The 15,613-nt window shown below is 40.4% G+C and overlaps 1 protein-coding gene across 5 annotated transcripts in view; it reads right to left on the bottom strand.

Moving 5' to 3' along the window:
* Positions 1–15,613, bottom strand: part of nlgn1 (neuroligin 1) — a 307,133-nt gene that overhangs the window by 216,278 nt on the left and 75,242 nt on the right. For 3 of the 5 annotated variants that reach the window (XR_005131524.1, XM_017717826.2, XM_017717825.2), the window contains exons 2-3: positions 6,446–7,312; positions 5,779–5,838 (exon numbers count right to left, since the gene is read on the bottom strand). Coding sequence is in view for 4 of the 5 variants with exons in the window: in XM_017717826.2 (XP_017573315.1) it covers positions 5,779–5,838; positions 6,446–6,941 (556 nt within the window). In the remaining variant the exon portion in view is untranslated. The remainder of the gene's footprint in view (positions 1–5,778; positions 5,839–6,445; positions 7,313–15,613) is intronic. The other 2 variants (XM_017717827.2, XM_017717829.2) reach the window with 1 other exon arrangement.

Below are 15,613 nucleotides of genomic sequence, written 5' to 3'. Positions count from 1 at the left end.
TATATATATATATATATGTAGCTGTTGTCAGAAGAAAACCTTGTATCTCCATTTTTGACATTTTCCAGTCTTTGACATAATTTGAAAACTCCTGTTGTCCTTTACGTTGTGTGTAAATTTCATGGTGAATGGACTACAAGAAACGCCTCAAAATGACTTGGAAAAAAAATCTGGTTCCACTGACTTACATTAAAAGTAAAATACAAGGTACAAAGTAAGATACAAGGTTTTCTTCTGACAACAGCGATAAACACACACACACACAAACACACACACACACACACACACACACACACACACACACACACACACACACAACAACGTAAATACTAGGCTATTTAAGGTTTGGTAGATTATGTATCAGAAAAAAAGTGGCTCAGCGAATCGATAGTACTTTTTTTCACTTAGAAAAGGCATCCAAACTTTTGCCTAAAACAGTATACACAGGGAGGTAAGACTGACCTCTCCACAGTTAAAGGAATACTTTAGTGTTTTTCAACCTAATCTCTATCATTCCCATATGTAGCATACTGTCAATTACCATGGGCAGTAATTTGAACATATTTTCCTGAAAAGAAAACTGAAAACCCATTGAAGCTCATGGGCAGGTGCTGAAGCAACAGATGTTAGCTTAAAAAAAGCAAAGGAGCATCCCTTTTAAGATAGAGTGTGAGCGTGAGAGAGAGAGTAAGATAGATATGCGGGCTGTAAAGATGCACTCCTCAGTTTACAGCATACATCACAACTCTAGTACCTCCCCTAGGATGCCTGTCAAACATTACAAAACTGGGACGGAGAACGGTTGAGCAAAGCAAGCAATGAAGACAGAGAGATAGAGAGAGAGAGAGAGAGAGAGAGAGACAGAGATAGAGAACAAAAACAAGAGGGAGCACTTTTACTCTAGATAGAGTAGTACAAAATCTACTGAGAGTCCTTCAGTACATATAAATATATACATATATGTCAAAGTGTAGAATTTGTTAGAAATGAATACAGGTAATACATTCATTCAAGCCAGTATGATCTGCTCTATTACTTATTTTGGAGTTGTCAACGCTTATGCCATCCAAACTGTAGCTAATAAGAAAAAATATTCACACCTATGCATTATGTCTGAAAATCCTAGCCACTGTAACCCAATTTAATCTGGCAGAGAAGAGTGGCAATGGCATGCGCGAGACCACAATGGCATGGTATCATGGTATCATGTATCAGCACATAGAACTGGAACTTTATGTGTACTATTACTACTACTGTTTTCTACTACTGTATAAACAAAGGACTAAGCTGCCTTTAGATGCACTGCAATATTTTCTGTGCAAGCATGCATGCTTCTTCACAACTGAATTCACATCAGTAAGAGTTTATTACTGATTTTTATAATCAGAGTAACAATAAAAAGTGGCTGATTTCAATATATTCCCATTCAAAACAAAATAAAGGATACAAATTTAGTTGGATCACATCACTTTTCACATCAAATAAATGCAATAACAGCACTGAGACATCACAATATTAAAGAGGAAGTTTAGAACCCTATTAAAAGCTGGACCACGCTTACCTGAGGAGGTACTGTAATGTGAGCATCTATCAATAAGATCTCTGAATTTAATTCAGCACAAATCTGCAAAATCTGTAGTTTTTACAGGCCTGCTAAATAGTAATTCCAGACTGAATTGTCTTCCAATTCGTCAAATGCAGCTCAGTTCTGTTCAAAACGGCCTTAGGTAATGTAAAACATCTGGATAACTGATAAAAAGGAGCTCTTGTCACATTTGCTGTACCCCTAGGTTCAAAACAGGACTGCAGTAATCTAAAACTATGTTGGTGATGTGCTAATTAGAAGGAGAATATCTGAAATACCTCTCAGAAGGCAGAATGATTTCTGTCCTACTGGGTGACATTTATTAGTTGAATGAGCCTAATGTAATTCTATGTGGTATTAACTGTTAATACCACAGTTGTTGTTTGAAGTTGTTGTTTGATTTGGATCCATTTAATCTAATTGTAGCTCTAAAGTGAACACGAGGCCACCACACTTTGGTCCGGGCTATCAGAGATAATTCCGAGTAAATACACAGAAATTCTTTCTCATACGAATCAACCAATCAAATCCCTTACAAATGACATTAAAGTACATCCTCTGGTAAAACTAATCCAGATCGAATAGGGCTTTAAATGGCAAAAATGGACAGAAAGGGGTAAGCATTACTTATCATTATATTTTGATTAACACAATAGCTTCCAAATTTTAGCGAAAATACTTCACACAACTCAGAAGACCAAAACATCAACCTTATTGAGTAGAACAAAGAAGTCTCAGTAATACTTGACTGATCTCCTGAGTGCTAAGTGAGCTTCATCTGTTGCCTAAGCGCAAGATTTAACATCTCAAATTATTTTTTAATTGACCTCAAATTACTGCTAATCTCATATACACAAACATTAGATGAGGAAATACTTCATGATATTTCTCAGTATCTATCAGAGTGATTATAATCAATCTGATTGTCAACCATGGTCTAAACCTATCATCAAAATAAACACATCACAAGCGTGGTCACGCACACAAGCACTGTCAAAGCAAAATTTCAGACCTAAAATCAGGCTCATCTGACATGGACGAAGCACTATACAAGGCAAAAGGATGAGTAGCTGTTTAATACACATGTATAACAGTGTTGTAGTGTTCCATAAATACTTTTCCTACAGTTGAAATAAGGCAGATAGACAGGTAGCATAAGCACTGGAACATTGTAGAGCTTTAGTTAGGAACAATTTCAGCACATTAGTAGATAAAACATATCCACACATTTTTCACTTTGTAGTATAAACATTCTATACACAATCAAGATGATGCTATCAGTCTCCCCATTGGCCTGCACTGTTTTTTTCACACCAAACCATCTTTTTGACTATTAGGTGAAAGTTACTCTCATTCTTAAAAAAATTAAATGTTAAGTCTTTTGTGGAGCACAAGTGAATTTTCATTCTTCTATGACACCGTAAACATTGAACAGGAGTCGGTGACAAAAAAGGTGTTTAGTAGCTGTAGTGAACAGATTCTGAGAGGTCTGTATGATAATGCCTGTGTTTACTGTTGAGGGGAGGAATATTTGATTAGTGTAAATTAGATGAGTCAGAGGAAGAAAAGGTCAAAAGAGAAGGAGGAGTGAAGTGCTAACCTCAATGGTTGGAGGGGTTTGGCGGTGGTGTGAGGTTAAGAGAAAACAGACCGAACAGGAAGCTGGACCAAAGCCATCTCTGCTCCATCTGCCATCACAGTCCTAGCCATGATTCTGTTTTGTTCATTTTTTCTTCCCCTCTTTGATATGTAAGGGCAGGATGAGGTCAAACAGAGAACACTTCAATGCTCTTTTCCCACTGGAATCACAAATGGCTACATTATATGAACTTTACATGCTATATAAAGAGCACAGTCGCCAGACCTTTAGAGCAGGTCGTGGCATGAGAAGGAACAGGGTGAAATGGGAAGTATGTCAGGGCAGGACATTATCTTGATGAAGGCCTGATCGATTCTGCTAGTGTAAGCCAATGGACTCCAGATAGCATCTCTTTTAATTGAGATTAGATTCTGCAAGTTCAACGTGCGCTCTTCTAATTTAACAGTCGGCATGGTCTCCCCAGTTAACTCCTCACAGACATAATCAACTGTGGGCCCCTTTTTTCTCTGACTTGCGACCAGGCAGCAAATCAGAGAGCCGAGGCCTGCACTTTGGGAGAGGGCACATAAGATTAATAACAAGGTAAACGCTTCACTGAAGGGTAGTGGTCATAAGGCTACATGACACCTTCATAAGCCTTTCATGACACGACATAAACCTTATTCTGCCAAATTGGCTCAAAACACATTTTAGATTTATGACTGACTTGGACTTTAGATTAAAAACCCCTTGATATGAATGACCCTGTACCTTAATTATGGTCTTATTAAAATAAATAAATTATTGAACATTGCTTTTTCACTACCAAAACAATCATAACACTACCAAAACTTGACCTAATGTCTCAGTCATTTCTGGAGTGACAGTTTCAGCTAATTCTGAGAAAATACACTACCCAGTACATGGCTAGCAAACCCAACTTTTAACAGCTGTACACACCTAAATATTTTCATAAAAACAAAAAAAAAAATTACATACACTACTCACAAAAAGTTAGGGATATTTGGCTTTCGGATGAAATTTCAGGATGAACCTAAAATGCACTCTAACCTTTACAGGTGAACTTAATGTGACCTTCTCTAAACTTTTAAGTGCACACATCCAACTGTTCAATGTTTCAGTACTTTTTGCACAATTTGCTGTTCTCTAATAAGGAGCTTAATGGCGTGGTGGTGGTGTTACAGTGTGGGCTGGTGTGTCTAATCAATACAGAACTGCTCTACACTTTGTGAATGGTACAGTGACAAGTCCATACTACTTGAATAACATCATTAATCCAGTCATTGTGCCTCCGCATGAACAACACAGGCTTAATTTCATCTTCATGGACGACAATGTTCCAGCTCATCAAGGTTGCATCATTAGGGAATGGCTGCTGGAGACTGGGGTACTTCAAATGGAGTGGCTTGCACTTTCTCCAGACCTGAATCCCATAGAAAACCTATGGGATCAGCTGAGTTGCTGTATAGAACCCCAAGTCGCCATACCCCAGAACCTCAAAGACCTGAGGGCCGCCCTTCAAGAAGAGTGGGATGCCATGCCTCAGCAGACAATGAGCTGACTTGTGAACAGCACAAGACGCCGTTGTCAAGCTGTAATTGATGCTCAAGGGCACATGACAAGTTATTGAGACACTGGCATTTTTTGTTGGGGTATACCCACCACTGCTGTTGGCTTTTGTTTTAATAAATTGTTTGAGATGAGGAAATCACCATTGCATGCTTCTACTTAAATGCCCTACTTTCATGATATAATATCACTGGAGCGTGAACTTTTTACGTTTTCCATAAATTTCACCCAAAGTCAAATATCCAACATTTTGTGAGTAGTGTATGTGCAGAAAATGTGTGTTTCGGTAGTGACAATTCTTTCAAGTTACACACTAATTTTCAGACTTTGGGACACACTTACCTCAAAACAACATGATATTACTGCTCACCACATCGCCATGAGAGATGCAGACTAACTCTGGTCTCACTCTGCAGGAGTGTAGCTAAAATAAGGGTTTGCCTATGACTATAACTCATTTTTTGTCTTGAAAATGTGGGACAGCATTTTACAAGTTTTTTTATTTAAAAAACTAAATGTTAAATCTAAATCTTTTAACTTCTTTTTAAAAGAAATAAAAAAAAGATATGTTAAAAAATATAATAAAAAAACAATATAATATAATAAGTATAAATATGGTTGTATAAACTGTATAAATATGGTTTTGTCTATTTTTAACTTGTTACAATATTAAGTAATGTACAAGGTCTGAATACGTAATTATTTTTAACAATTTTGTAAACTGTAGGACTGCAGTTTGAACAGATTCTGTATAATGTTATACAGTCATTTATATAGGCTAATTACAAATGTCAGGTGGACAAAAGCAGCTTTATGACAAATGACGGAAAAAGCCTATACAAAAGGATATTTAGGCTTATGTAGGTGTCTTGTAGTCTAACTAATGCTGCCCTTCAGTAAAGTGTTAATAACATTAGTAATAGCATGCTTTTTTTAAACACAAAGCTTTTCTATGTAGGTTGGTGCTAATGAGGGGGAGATCGCTGCCTTTCTTTTTTTTGTTTTCATGTCAGTGCATACATACCTCCTTTTCTACATATTTTCTTGCCGGGTTTCCTGGCACATTCCTTGGATATTCTTTTGACTGCAAAATGAATAGAAGACTAAAAAATAACATGGAGCCCCGTTACACACAGCAGGAGCATGCAACAGCACTCAGTGACTGAGACGAGGAGGGAAAGAGGTTAACATGAAGAGCTGCTCTCACTGTCTTCAAATTCATCGTCATTAGCATCATCATCTTCATTTTCATTATCATCATCATTATTACTATAAATGAACTTCTCCCTCTAAGATCCTATTTCATTGTGCCAGCACACACAATGGACACATTATGAACTGCTGGCAGAAAAAAACTGCAAAGGAGGTAGTCAAGTAGGAACCAGCTTCGCCTAAAATGGACGTGCTATGGCACATAAATATGTGCTTGTGCAAGGGATGGCAAGGGAGGTTAGGAGACATGTACAGCCACACACACACACACACACACACAGACACACTCTTAACCACGCTTGCACACACATATGCGCTCCAGCTGCCTCCCACTCAGACACACACATAAAAGCAGTGGCATGCACGCTGACATGCAGAGGTCATGCTTTTCTAGGTCCACTCGCTACACTCAGCACAGAGGAGATACCGATACAGAGTGGTGATGAGACAGGGCCGATCCGCCGGTCCACAAAACTCACCATCCTCAGTGGGCACGTAGATGTTTAAGAAAAGACAGTCCTCACTCTGGTCCTGTACATAGGATGACACCACCTCCAAGCTGTTGGTGAACCATACTGGAAGCATGACATCCGGCAATCTGCCCTCTAAAATAGTCTGTGGGCAGACCGGGGCAAATTGAGTGGCGTTCCGGATGTCCGGCCAAGAAACAGGTGGCTCGGGGGGCTGGAAGCGCCTCTCCCCAATAGGGGGTGCTGCGTAGGGCACGCCCAGAAACTGGATGACAGGTCCTAGGATCTCATTGTTGAGTTCTTTTTTGAAGCCCCTTAGCTTGCCGTAGGTCGTGGTGACCACTGGGTCCGTCTCGTCCAGCTTCTGCGAGGCAGCCGGTAAGGCCTGCAGAGCCAGGCCCAGCAGCCAAAGCAGGGATGGCAGGTCAAGAACGGCGCTGAGGCCGGGTCGCGGCTGCACGGCTCTCCAGCCACCGCGGAACCTGCTAGGCCGCTGCAGGAGCATGATTCCTTTTCCGCCGCACCACCTATTGGTGCGCTAAACCCCCCCACCCCCGCCAACACCCAGCAGCAGCAGTGCTAGTTTATAATATCCACTTGCGGGATGGCTGTGATTGAAGCCAAGTGGCTGGGCCTTCAGAACACAGGGGTGTCAAAACACTCAGCAGCTCTTCGCATGGCAAGTATTCCCTCATCGATTTGCTACACACGGCCAGGCAACATCTTCACCCTGTGAGACGTGCTATTCATCAGGTTGCATCCTATCGACAGCACAGCTCTCCATCCTGGCCACGGGGCGGAGCGGGGGAGCAGTGGCCATTTGTGGCGGGACGTCCTCAGATAAATCACGCCTGGGTGCAGCCTCGGGTCTATATCCTGCAGGAAATAAAAAAGAATTCATTAGCATCGAAGCTAGAGGCAGATGGGGAGAGCAACTTTATTGACCGTTACAATCCTGCATGCTTGCTATCAAGCAGAATGTTCCAGAATCAGAGCTCACTGACATGACACAGCATCTATCATAGCCAACCAGTGAGACAGAGTTAGTTTAGGGAAATTTTCGCATCTCTTTCTGGCATCAATGCAGCTTCAAAAGAGCCACTTTCAGAGCAGAGATGATAATGATACGGGTACAAATGTGACACAAATTAAAGGATTAACACGCAAGGCATTTTACTGAACTGTGTGGGGCGAATACAGGTAATGCAGAGGAATAACATTCAGTCAGCTTATTCTTGTTATTAGCAAGGACAAAAACCAAACTTACGTCTACAGAGGCTTTAATGAATTAGGATCATAATATGGACAAACATCAAAAGTAGCTAAATAAAACGTCCAAAACTCACTGGCATGACATATTTAATTTTTTAATTGTACAATGTTCTAACACAACAAAGTAATATGAGGGCACTTTCCAATACAGCATACATATGAAAGCTATTTTTGGATCCTCCACAGACAACAAATTTTAATGAGGAATATGGGTGCATTAATAACTGCAGGCTGGCATGCCTCAGCGGATGCAGTGACGGCTGCATTTAGACGTGGCCTTCATTTAGCACGGTAAATGAATAAAATGCCACAAGTCCCATGGCAACATAATAGAGGTTTAAGTTTGCCAACAATGAGTCGCTTGTCTTGAATATTACTATAAAACCACACACAGCCCGGAAATCACGCTTCTCACAGCTTCACAAATAGCAGATCATTCAGTCCCTAACACAGAAGACTCGGCATTTCCGGAAGCAGCATACAGTAGCAGCTATGTCTGAACAGGGATGGCTGAATAGCCGCAAATCTAGAATGACCTACTATCTGCCCCCAACATAATAGAGCCCACTGATCTTTCTGAAAGGTTTTCTGATAAGTTTGGGCCGAAATATGTCACCATTGGTAAATTACGACGTAGCCAAAAACTGGAGCCTTATCAGGCTGGGAAAATCCCAGCATCAGTTACGCTGTCTTTGTCAACGCTCTTTGCTGTCTTTGACGAGAGTAGGAAGTGAACAGGGCTACTGTTATGAGAAAATAGCATTTATTTTCATGCACGTTTTCATGTAAATAACGCTAAAGTCTAAAGTCTTCTAATTATCAATTGATTTATCTGCCATTGATTTATTTATCTATGACCATTCAATGTTTTTCTGGCTCAGTCCACATATCTGCCCTTCTCACTCCAGATTTCAAAACAAACCATATTTATTGACAGGAACGGACAAATGATATGCCTCCAAACAAATGCAAACTAGTCAGTGCTCTCGAATAATTAGGCAAACAAATAAACAAGAGGCATGAAATGAAAAATCCACTGCATTGATTGTGTACTGTATTGTTAATGAGACAATAAAACTGCTTGGGAGGTTTTTTACAATAGAGCAGTGAGAAAAAACTGCACCCAGGGCCCACCACAAGCCTTTTTTTTTTTGGGTCATGTCTGGCAGCCAAGCTAAATGTTTAGGCTACGGCTTGCCAAATAAAAAGGCAGATATTTTTGCCTGTAAATGCTGTCTTGGTAATGAGAAGGAGTGTGTCACAGATGACACAGAGGGGAGTTTGAGGTGGAGAGAGACAGAGAAAGTAAATGAGGGAGCGAGAGGTGATGAGGGATGAGGAGCTGTATTGTCTGAGTGAAAGCACCAGGGTTTAACCTTTTAATGAAAAAAAAAACTATCTATAGGAAGTCTTTATGTACAGCAAGAGACAAAAGAAAACGTAGAACCTTAAAACACTCTTTTTAGATTTGAGCACATTGATCTTTTTATTGCTGAACTTGCGTTTTTCACCTAAAGTATAACACAGGCAGCGTTCTCAACAAGCCTCTGTAGAGGAGCCAAGTACTTTCAAGAGCATCTTCCTAGCCATTCACTACATTCTTCACATGATGATTACACCAACATCTCTGACAATAGTAGCTTAAAGTCTGAGGAAATACAGAATAAGACATTTACCTCTTTTTATGGTGCCAACTCTGAGTGTTACATTAAATATTCAGCAAAGTGACAGTGAAAACTGTCTGAACATGCCCCAGCACTCCAATCAGGGAGGCATTGATATTGGAATTGTAATAATATTTTTCATGTACACATCTCATAAATGTGAAACTTTAGAAACAGTAACTCTTATGTTTTTAGCATCCCAGCTGTACAAATACATTGACATCTGTGTAGTACATTTCTAACATTAAAGTCACTTTATCCAGTGTTGATTTTCTTTACTGTGGTATTTTATTTTCTGGTAATCATGCAAATGTCTTTTTAGTCTCTTTTTGGACAGAGGAGTAATTTTTGCCAACATAGCCAACACATATCTGTGTCTCAAGAGACAAAGAAACAAACCTTTTGGCCCTCTAACACTTTTTCAATTCTGTCAAGTGGCACTTTGAATGGTTGGCATGTTTCTTACATGTAGTGGCATCAGTTGTGTTTCACATGTGCACAGCACACTCACAGTGACCAAATTTTATGATAAAACTTAATCAGTACACCACCACCTGCAGCCTGAGCACATCACTTAGTACGTGCACTAAGGCAAAAAAGGGACAAAGAAATCTGAGTGCTCCTAGTCTGAAGGAGATTTTCATTCACTGCTGTGACGGTTAGGCTAAAACAGTGTTTCTCAGTCCTAAAGAGATTTTTACTCTCTTCACTCTCACTGCTCTTCACTACAGAGAAAGCTGGCATTTATTTTTACAGGGCATCAAATGCAGTGACATTAATAAAATGTAGACATTTTGCCACTGTCGCCCATTGTCCCAAAAAAAAAAGAAACAAAAAAAAAAACACTGAAAACATTCAACACAATCTTTTCCAAACCAGTCCCTGCCAATGCTCACTTCTCTATGGACCATCACTCCATATGAAGTTGCACTTGCAGCTGTGGAGGTCACTTCTATTTAAGGGACAGAGTTTAGTGCATGGGCAAACTTTGGGATGCCCTTGTCCCACTCCAGCAGAAGGAGAAAGCTGCCATCACCATGGCTACAGACAGACCCTTTGCTCGCTGAGCTGTGGCGTCATGTGCTGCAACCATTTAAAAGAGGCAAGCACTCTTTTTGCAGAGCAAACAGCACAAACGTATTGCGTGTTGGTTACTACAGAAACAAGTTAACTGAACTTAAGGAGAAAGCATAATATGTAACATTTTTTTGTTTCATTCACCACATACATTCCAGAATTTTAAGGACATTATGAAAAACCTTTTTGAGAAAAAGTGTGCATAAAATAAATACTGTACTGAAGAGCTACAACTAAAATTTGTATGCTGTTTTGCAAGACGTTGATGCTTGCTGTCATATGAGTTTACTATCCACTCCCACTCCCCATGAATAGGGAAGGAAAGGGGTCACACCGCCCTCAGCTGTTTGTGCTCAAAACGCAGGTTCACAATGAATCGGAGGTGATGCACATTACAGGCTGCACAACATAACATGCTGTGTCACCCCCTTATTCATTTATGTATGACATTATTTTAAGGATCAAAATGCTGTTTTGACAGTAAAAGACAGAAACACAGCTTTTAAAAATGTTTTCCCACAACTGCAAAGTGTGCTGCATAGATGTTGGCACTCCCATGAAGCCATGTGATGTGTACAGTTTAATTGCTCAGCAAAATGCTTTACCTATTATATTATGATTTATTGGTGCTATGGTGTAACTGGCCCTGTGATGGACTGGCGACCTGTCCAGGGTGTGTCCTGCCTTCCGCCCGAAGACTGCTGGGATAGGCTCCAGCATCCCCCCGCGACCCTGGCGGTGAAGCGGCTTAGAAAATGGATGGATGGATGGATGGATATATGACTATACCATACTGAATGGACTTCTCATGGTGGTAGGGTGTTTTTGAGATACCATTTAGTAAATCAGTATGCAAATTTGGACCTAGCTACGCTATGTGGGAGGGGCAAGCAACATCAGCCTTGTGACTGGAGAATAAAGCTTAAACAAGCTTTAGCCGTGATTAGGATTACCCAATTTATGTTGAAAGAGGAGAAAAACTGGCAAAGTACAAGCAAACATTGGAAAGCCACCAATTATTCACATGGCCTACATACATCTTGTGTGCCCACAAGACCAATATTAACCTAATTACAAAGCAATCACATATCTGGGCTCCATGGGGCTTTCAGAAACCCAGTGTATCAAGCGGTAATGATGTTTCTCAGCCTTACAACATTTTGCCAGGTGGTGCTGTCAAAGAGTTCCTGTGTTCATTTTACTGTTTGTTTAGTAGTTTCTCTTCTACTGCAAGCTTTGCTCCCTCCTAGCCTCGATGCGTTTACAGCCTGTCACACTGAATGCAAGTTTTAGTTGCAAAATCCCCATTAAAATTCACACACATCCACATCAATATAGACATCCTTAACGCGTCCTGTCCTCCGTGCAATTTTAGCACATTATTGGACCCACATTCCTTTCTGTGGTTAAGCTGTTATCTGAATGTCAGTCATGCATTTTACTCGCTGGCAAAGAGTGAGACGGGGAAAAAAGGTAAACTGGTTCCTTAAATAACATCAGTGAGCCACATTGCTATTTTCTAAAACACAAGTTTCTCTCCAGCATACCAAATATATGTGCAATCTTCATGCTAAAGAAGGAAGCATTACCGAGGAGAGAATTCAAATCAAAGAACTTTTAATGAAGTTCTGAATATTTGCTCTGTAGGAGCTGGAGGAAGGTCTTTGATTAGATGCTAGCGCGGCATGGAAAACAAACGACCTATTATTTTAGCGCGAGCTGTCAGAAGCGTGGAACATAGGGCACAAAGGCAGGTTATTGCGGCAGTCAGTCAAAAAGCCCCAACAGTCCATCACTGTGTGCTTTAGGTCCACGAGAGCTTCAGCGCTGACCTTAATGATCTCATTCCACCTCCAATAAGGCTTTGGGGAAATTTATAGGCGCCGGCTTATATGCCTATTTTCGCCGATGTGCTTAGCTTGCAGGTCAGGCCGCTGCTGGAGGAGGAATAAGATTTGGGAAGGCCCGACCCAAAGAGCGGCAGGGCAATTCAGAGGCGGGTTTGGAAATTCTCCTCTTCAGCCTCATTAAAAATTGACTGCCGTTTGTGTAAAGAGGGTGATATTCATTGTATCATCAGCCGTCTGTAAAAGCTGTCACTCATGCTTTGGGGACAGGAGTAATGAGACGTGACGATGCTGGCTGAGATTGACTATGTGTATGTGTGTATTTAACAGGTACAGAGACAATGTGAGAATGAGTGGTGTGAGATACCTTTATAGCACAAGTGTAAAAATGGATCTGTGTGTCAGTTAGCAGCACTTACTAAACTATTGCTGAACACCTACAATGCAATCACAGATGGAAAAAAAAGATACACTTGATATGTATGCAAAAGTGCCATAATGGCAAAGGAGAAGATAAAACATGTCATTCTTTTGCTACCAGTCAATTCTCACAATCTACAGCAGACGTCATGCCATAGAAAAACAGCTGTAATGCCATACCATTTAAGGCAGGACAGGAAAATTCCAATAGAAGGCTGACTTCAGCTTCATTTTCAGCCGAATGTAACCGTTGCACCATTTAAGGAAGAATGGGAAAAACTGAAAAAGAAGCTGGCGAACAGAGGGCTGACATCAGCTTCCTAATGTTAGCACACCTGTTAGCTCACTAGGTTAGGCAGCAAAGCCTCTCTTGAAACACACAGAATCTCTCTTTCTAGCAGCTTTATTGAACTGTACAGCCACACACGTTTGAGCCACCAGAGTCAGAATCTAATTTGCAACCAGAGGACTTCGACCTCGTTCCTCTCAGTTTTTTTCTCCCATGTATGACAGTTGGCAGCACATATGACTCACTACAATAACCTAGCCAAGTAAAGTCAGGCTATCAATAAATAATACAGAACAAAAAGTTTATGATCGAGCTGGAGAACCACTGATGTTGAGGCGCTCTGGTATTTTATATTGTTATAGCGTATAGTGTTCATGGCTCCAGTGCATCATCGGGCCATGATTTCTGGCCTGCCCAAAAAATCCATGATAAGAAAAATGAAGAAAAACAGTCTAAATTACAATTCAGTACTACGTAGTTCAGTCTTTTCACAAGTTTTCAGCAATTATTTTCTAACATGCCTATTGTGTTTAGAAAAAAAATCTCTTAACGTCCTTACACAGACATTAATAACGTCAGTAAATGATATAAATCTTGAACTGCAGAGCATCCATGGTGCCATATGTTTAAGACATTAAATAAATATCGGAAGAATAAATCATAGCAAACATGAAGCAGAATGAAAAAGAAAACTCAGAGCAGACTGATTACTGAACACTTTGAGTGAAGAGAAGCACTCACATACATTGCACTTTTCTATATCATGTTGACAACAGTAAAATAGTTTGAACGCCCCAATTTGGGATTTGTGAGCCGATGCCGATTTCCAATTTTTTTATTATAAATTCAGACAAAATCCATCTTGACTACCATTACAGATGTAAATGTAACATGTCCTTTTAGATGCACATAATTTGGTAAAATAGTCCTGCTATACCAGAGTAAAATAAGGCCAATATTTCTGACAACCGTCTGCTAATCCAGATATGACTATGATATCATTGTACATACTTCCTAAATGTACCTCATCTTTCCCGTAAATGAACGTAGACCAAAAGCTTCTCAACACTATGGTACGGTCATGTCTCATAAAAAGCCGAATTAAAAATAGACACTGCCTGACACACTGTTATGTAAAAAGGGGCAAATCTAAAAAGAGTAGTAGAGTTTGTTCATTTGTCCATTTGTATTATCCTATAGCTCCAGTGCAAAGGAAAGGAAGCAATTTTCAGACACCCAGCATGTCTCTATGTTTTGGGTAATGAGAAATTTTGTCAAACCATTTAAACAATGCAAACTAAGAGGCCACTCTGACTATGGACTTCACTCAAGCGCATAGAGAGTAAAAGATGTCTACTTTCATGAGATTTCTCAAAGCCACAGACACTGGAAACGTACATGAATTTGCATGATGGTAGATTAATTGTTTAGTTCATAGCTCCTTTTCTAGCGCACGCCTCCAGTAACATTACCAAGGGTGAACACTGCATTATGCACTAGACAAAAGACCTGCAGGCAGAAGCTCAGGCCATCATCCGTCCAGCCTGAGATCTCAACTGGTTTCTCTACTCTCCATTCTAGCAACAGCTAACAGGCAGCCCATATGGCAACAAACACAGTGCTACAACTTTGCTAAATTTCCTTAAGGATCAATAAAGTATCTATCTATCTATCTATCTATCTATCTATCTATCCATCCATCCATCCATCCATCCATCCATCCATCTATCCATCCATCTATCTATCTATCTAAATTGCGCTCTCTGTCTTTCGGTCCCTGAGCTGTACATGCAAAAAGTAAAAAGTACAAAGAATAAAAAAAGATGTGTTTGCATGTGTGGGAAGGCACCCATTTAGTTCTGCTCATTTCACCTGGCTGCCATCTTGTGACATTTGCACTGTGAGGTCATCAGTGAAGCGGTATGTTGGCGTGGAAAACGAATGGGCTTTGTCGACAGCCTCAGCACTCCAACGATTCGCAGGCCTCAGGAGAGAACACCTCCCACTCACTCTCTACAGGGCTCTGAGACCAGGCCTGAACACAGCATGCGTGGGAACGTCATTATCATACATTCAGAAAATAATAAACTGCACAATTAGATTACATTTCCCACTAATGCAAACGGGGAAGGGGGCCAGCTCTCCAAACTCCCGAGCTTGTACCATGAACCGGGCCCTTTCAGCCCATCAGCATAAGCCTGTCAAGGAACCAGGAGGGCCAATTAAATTATTTGACATCAAAGTCATAATTAGTCAGTTGCTGGAGCGCTCTGAAGACACTTAAATACCTTCAGGGGTTAGAATTCTAAACTAGGGAGGAGGCGAAATGGGTACATTATTCTCGTGTTGCTTCATTTGGAGCACAGATGAGAGATTTGGGAGGGTCTGGATGGTCACTAGGAAATCAACATGGTAAGCTTTTAACATGTTCTGCAGCACATCAGAGCCTAATTGATTAATTTGCTTGATTAAGATGTTTACAAAAAATCCTGATGGCTCATCACATCATAAAACAAATATTGGATTAGCTTCTGGTTAATGATGATGCACTGTAGTTTGGTGGAGATAATGTTATTTGTTAGGTGGTAAATATGTTGCTGCTGTCCAT

The sequence above is a fragment of the Pygocentrus nattereri genome, chromosome 15, assembly GCF_015220715.1.
Source record: "Pygocentrus nattereri isolate fPygNat1 chromosome 15, fPygNat1.pri, whole genome shotgun sequence".
In the NCBI taxonomy this organism is placed as follows: domain Eukaryota; kingdom Metazoa; phylum Chordata; class Actinopteri; order Characiformes; family Serrasalmidae; genus Pygocentrus; species Pygocentrus nattereri.
This window is presented reverse-complemented; position numbering and strand designations above follow the sequence as displayed.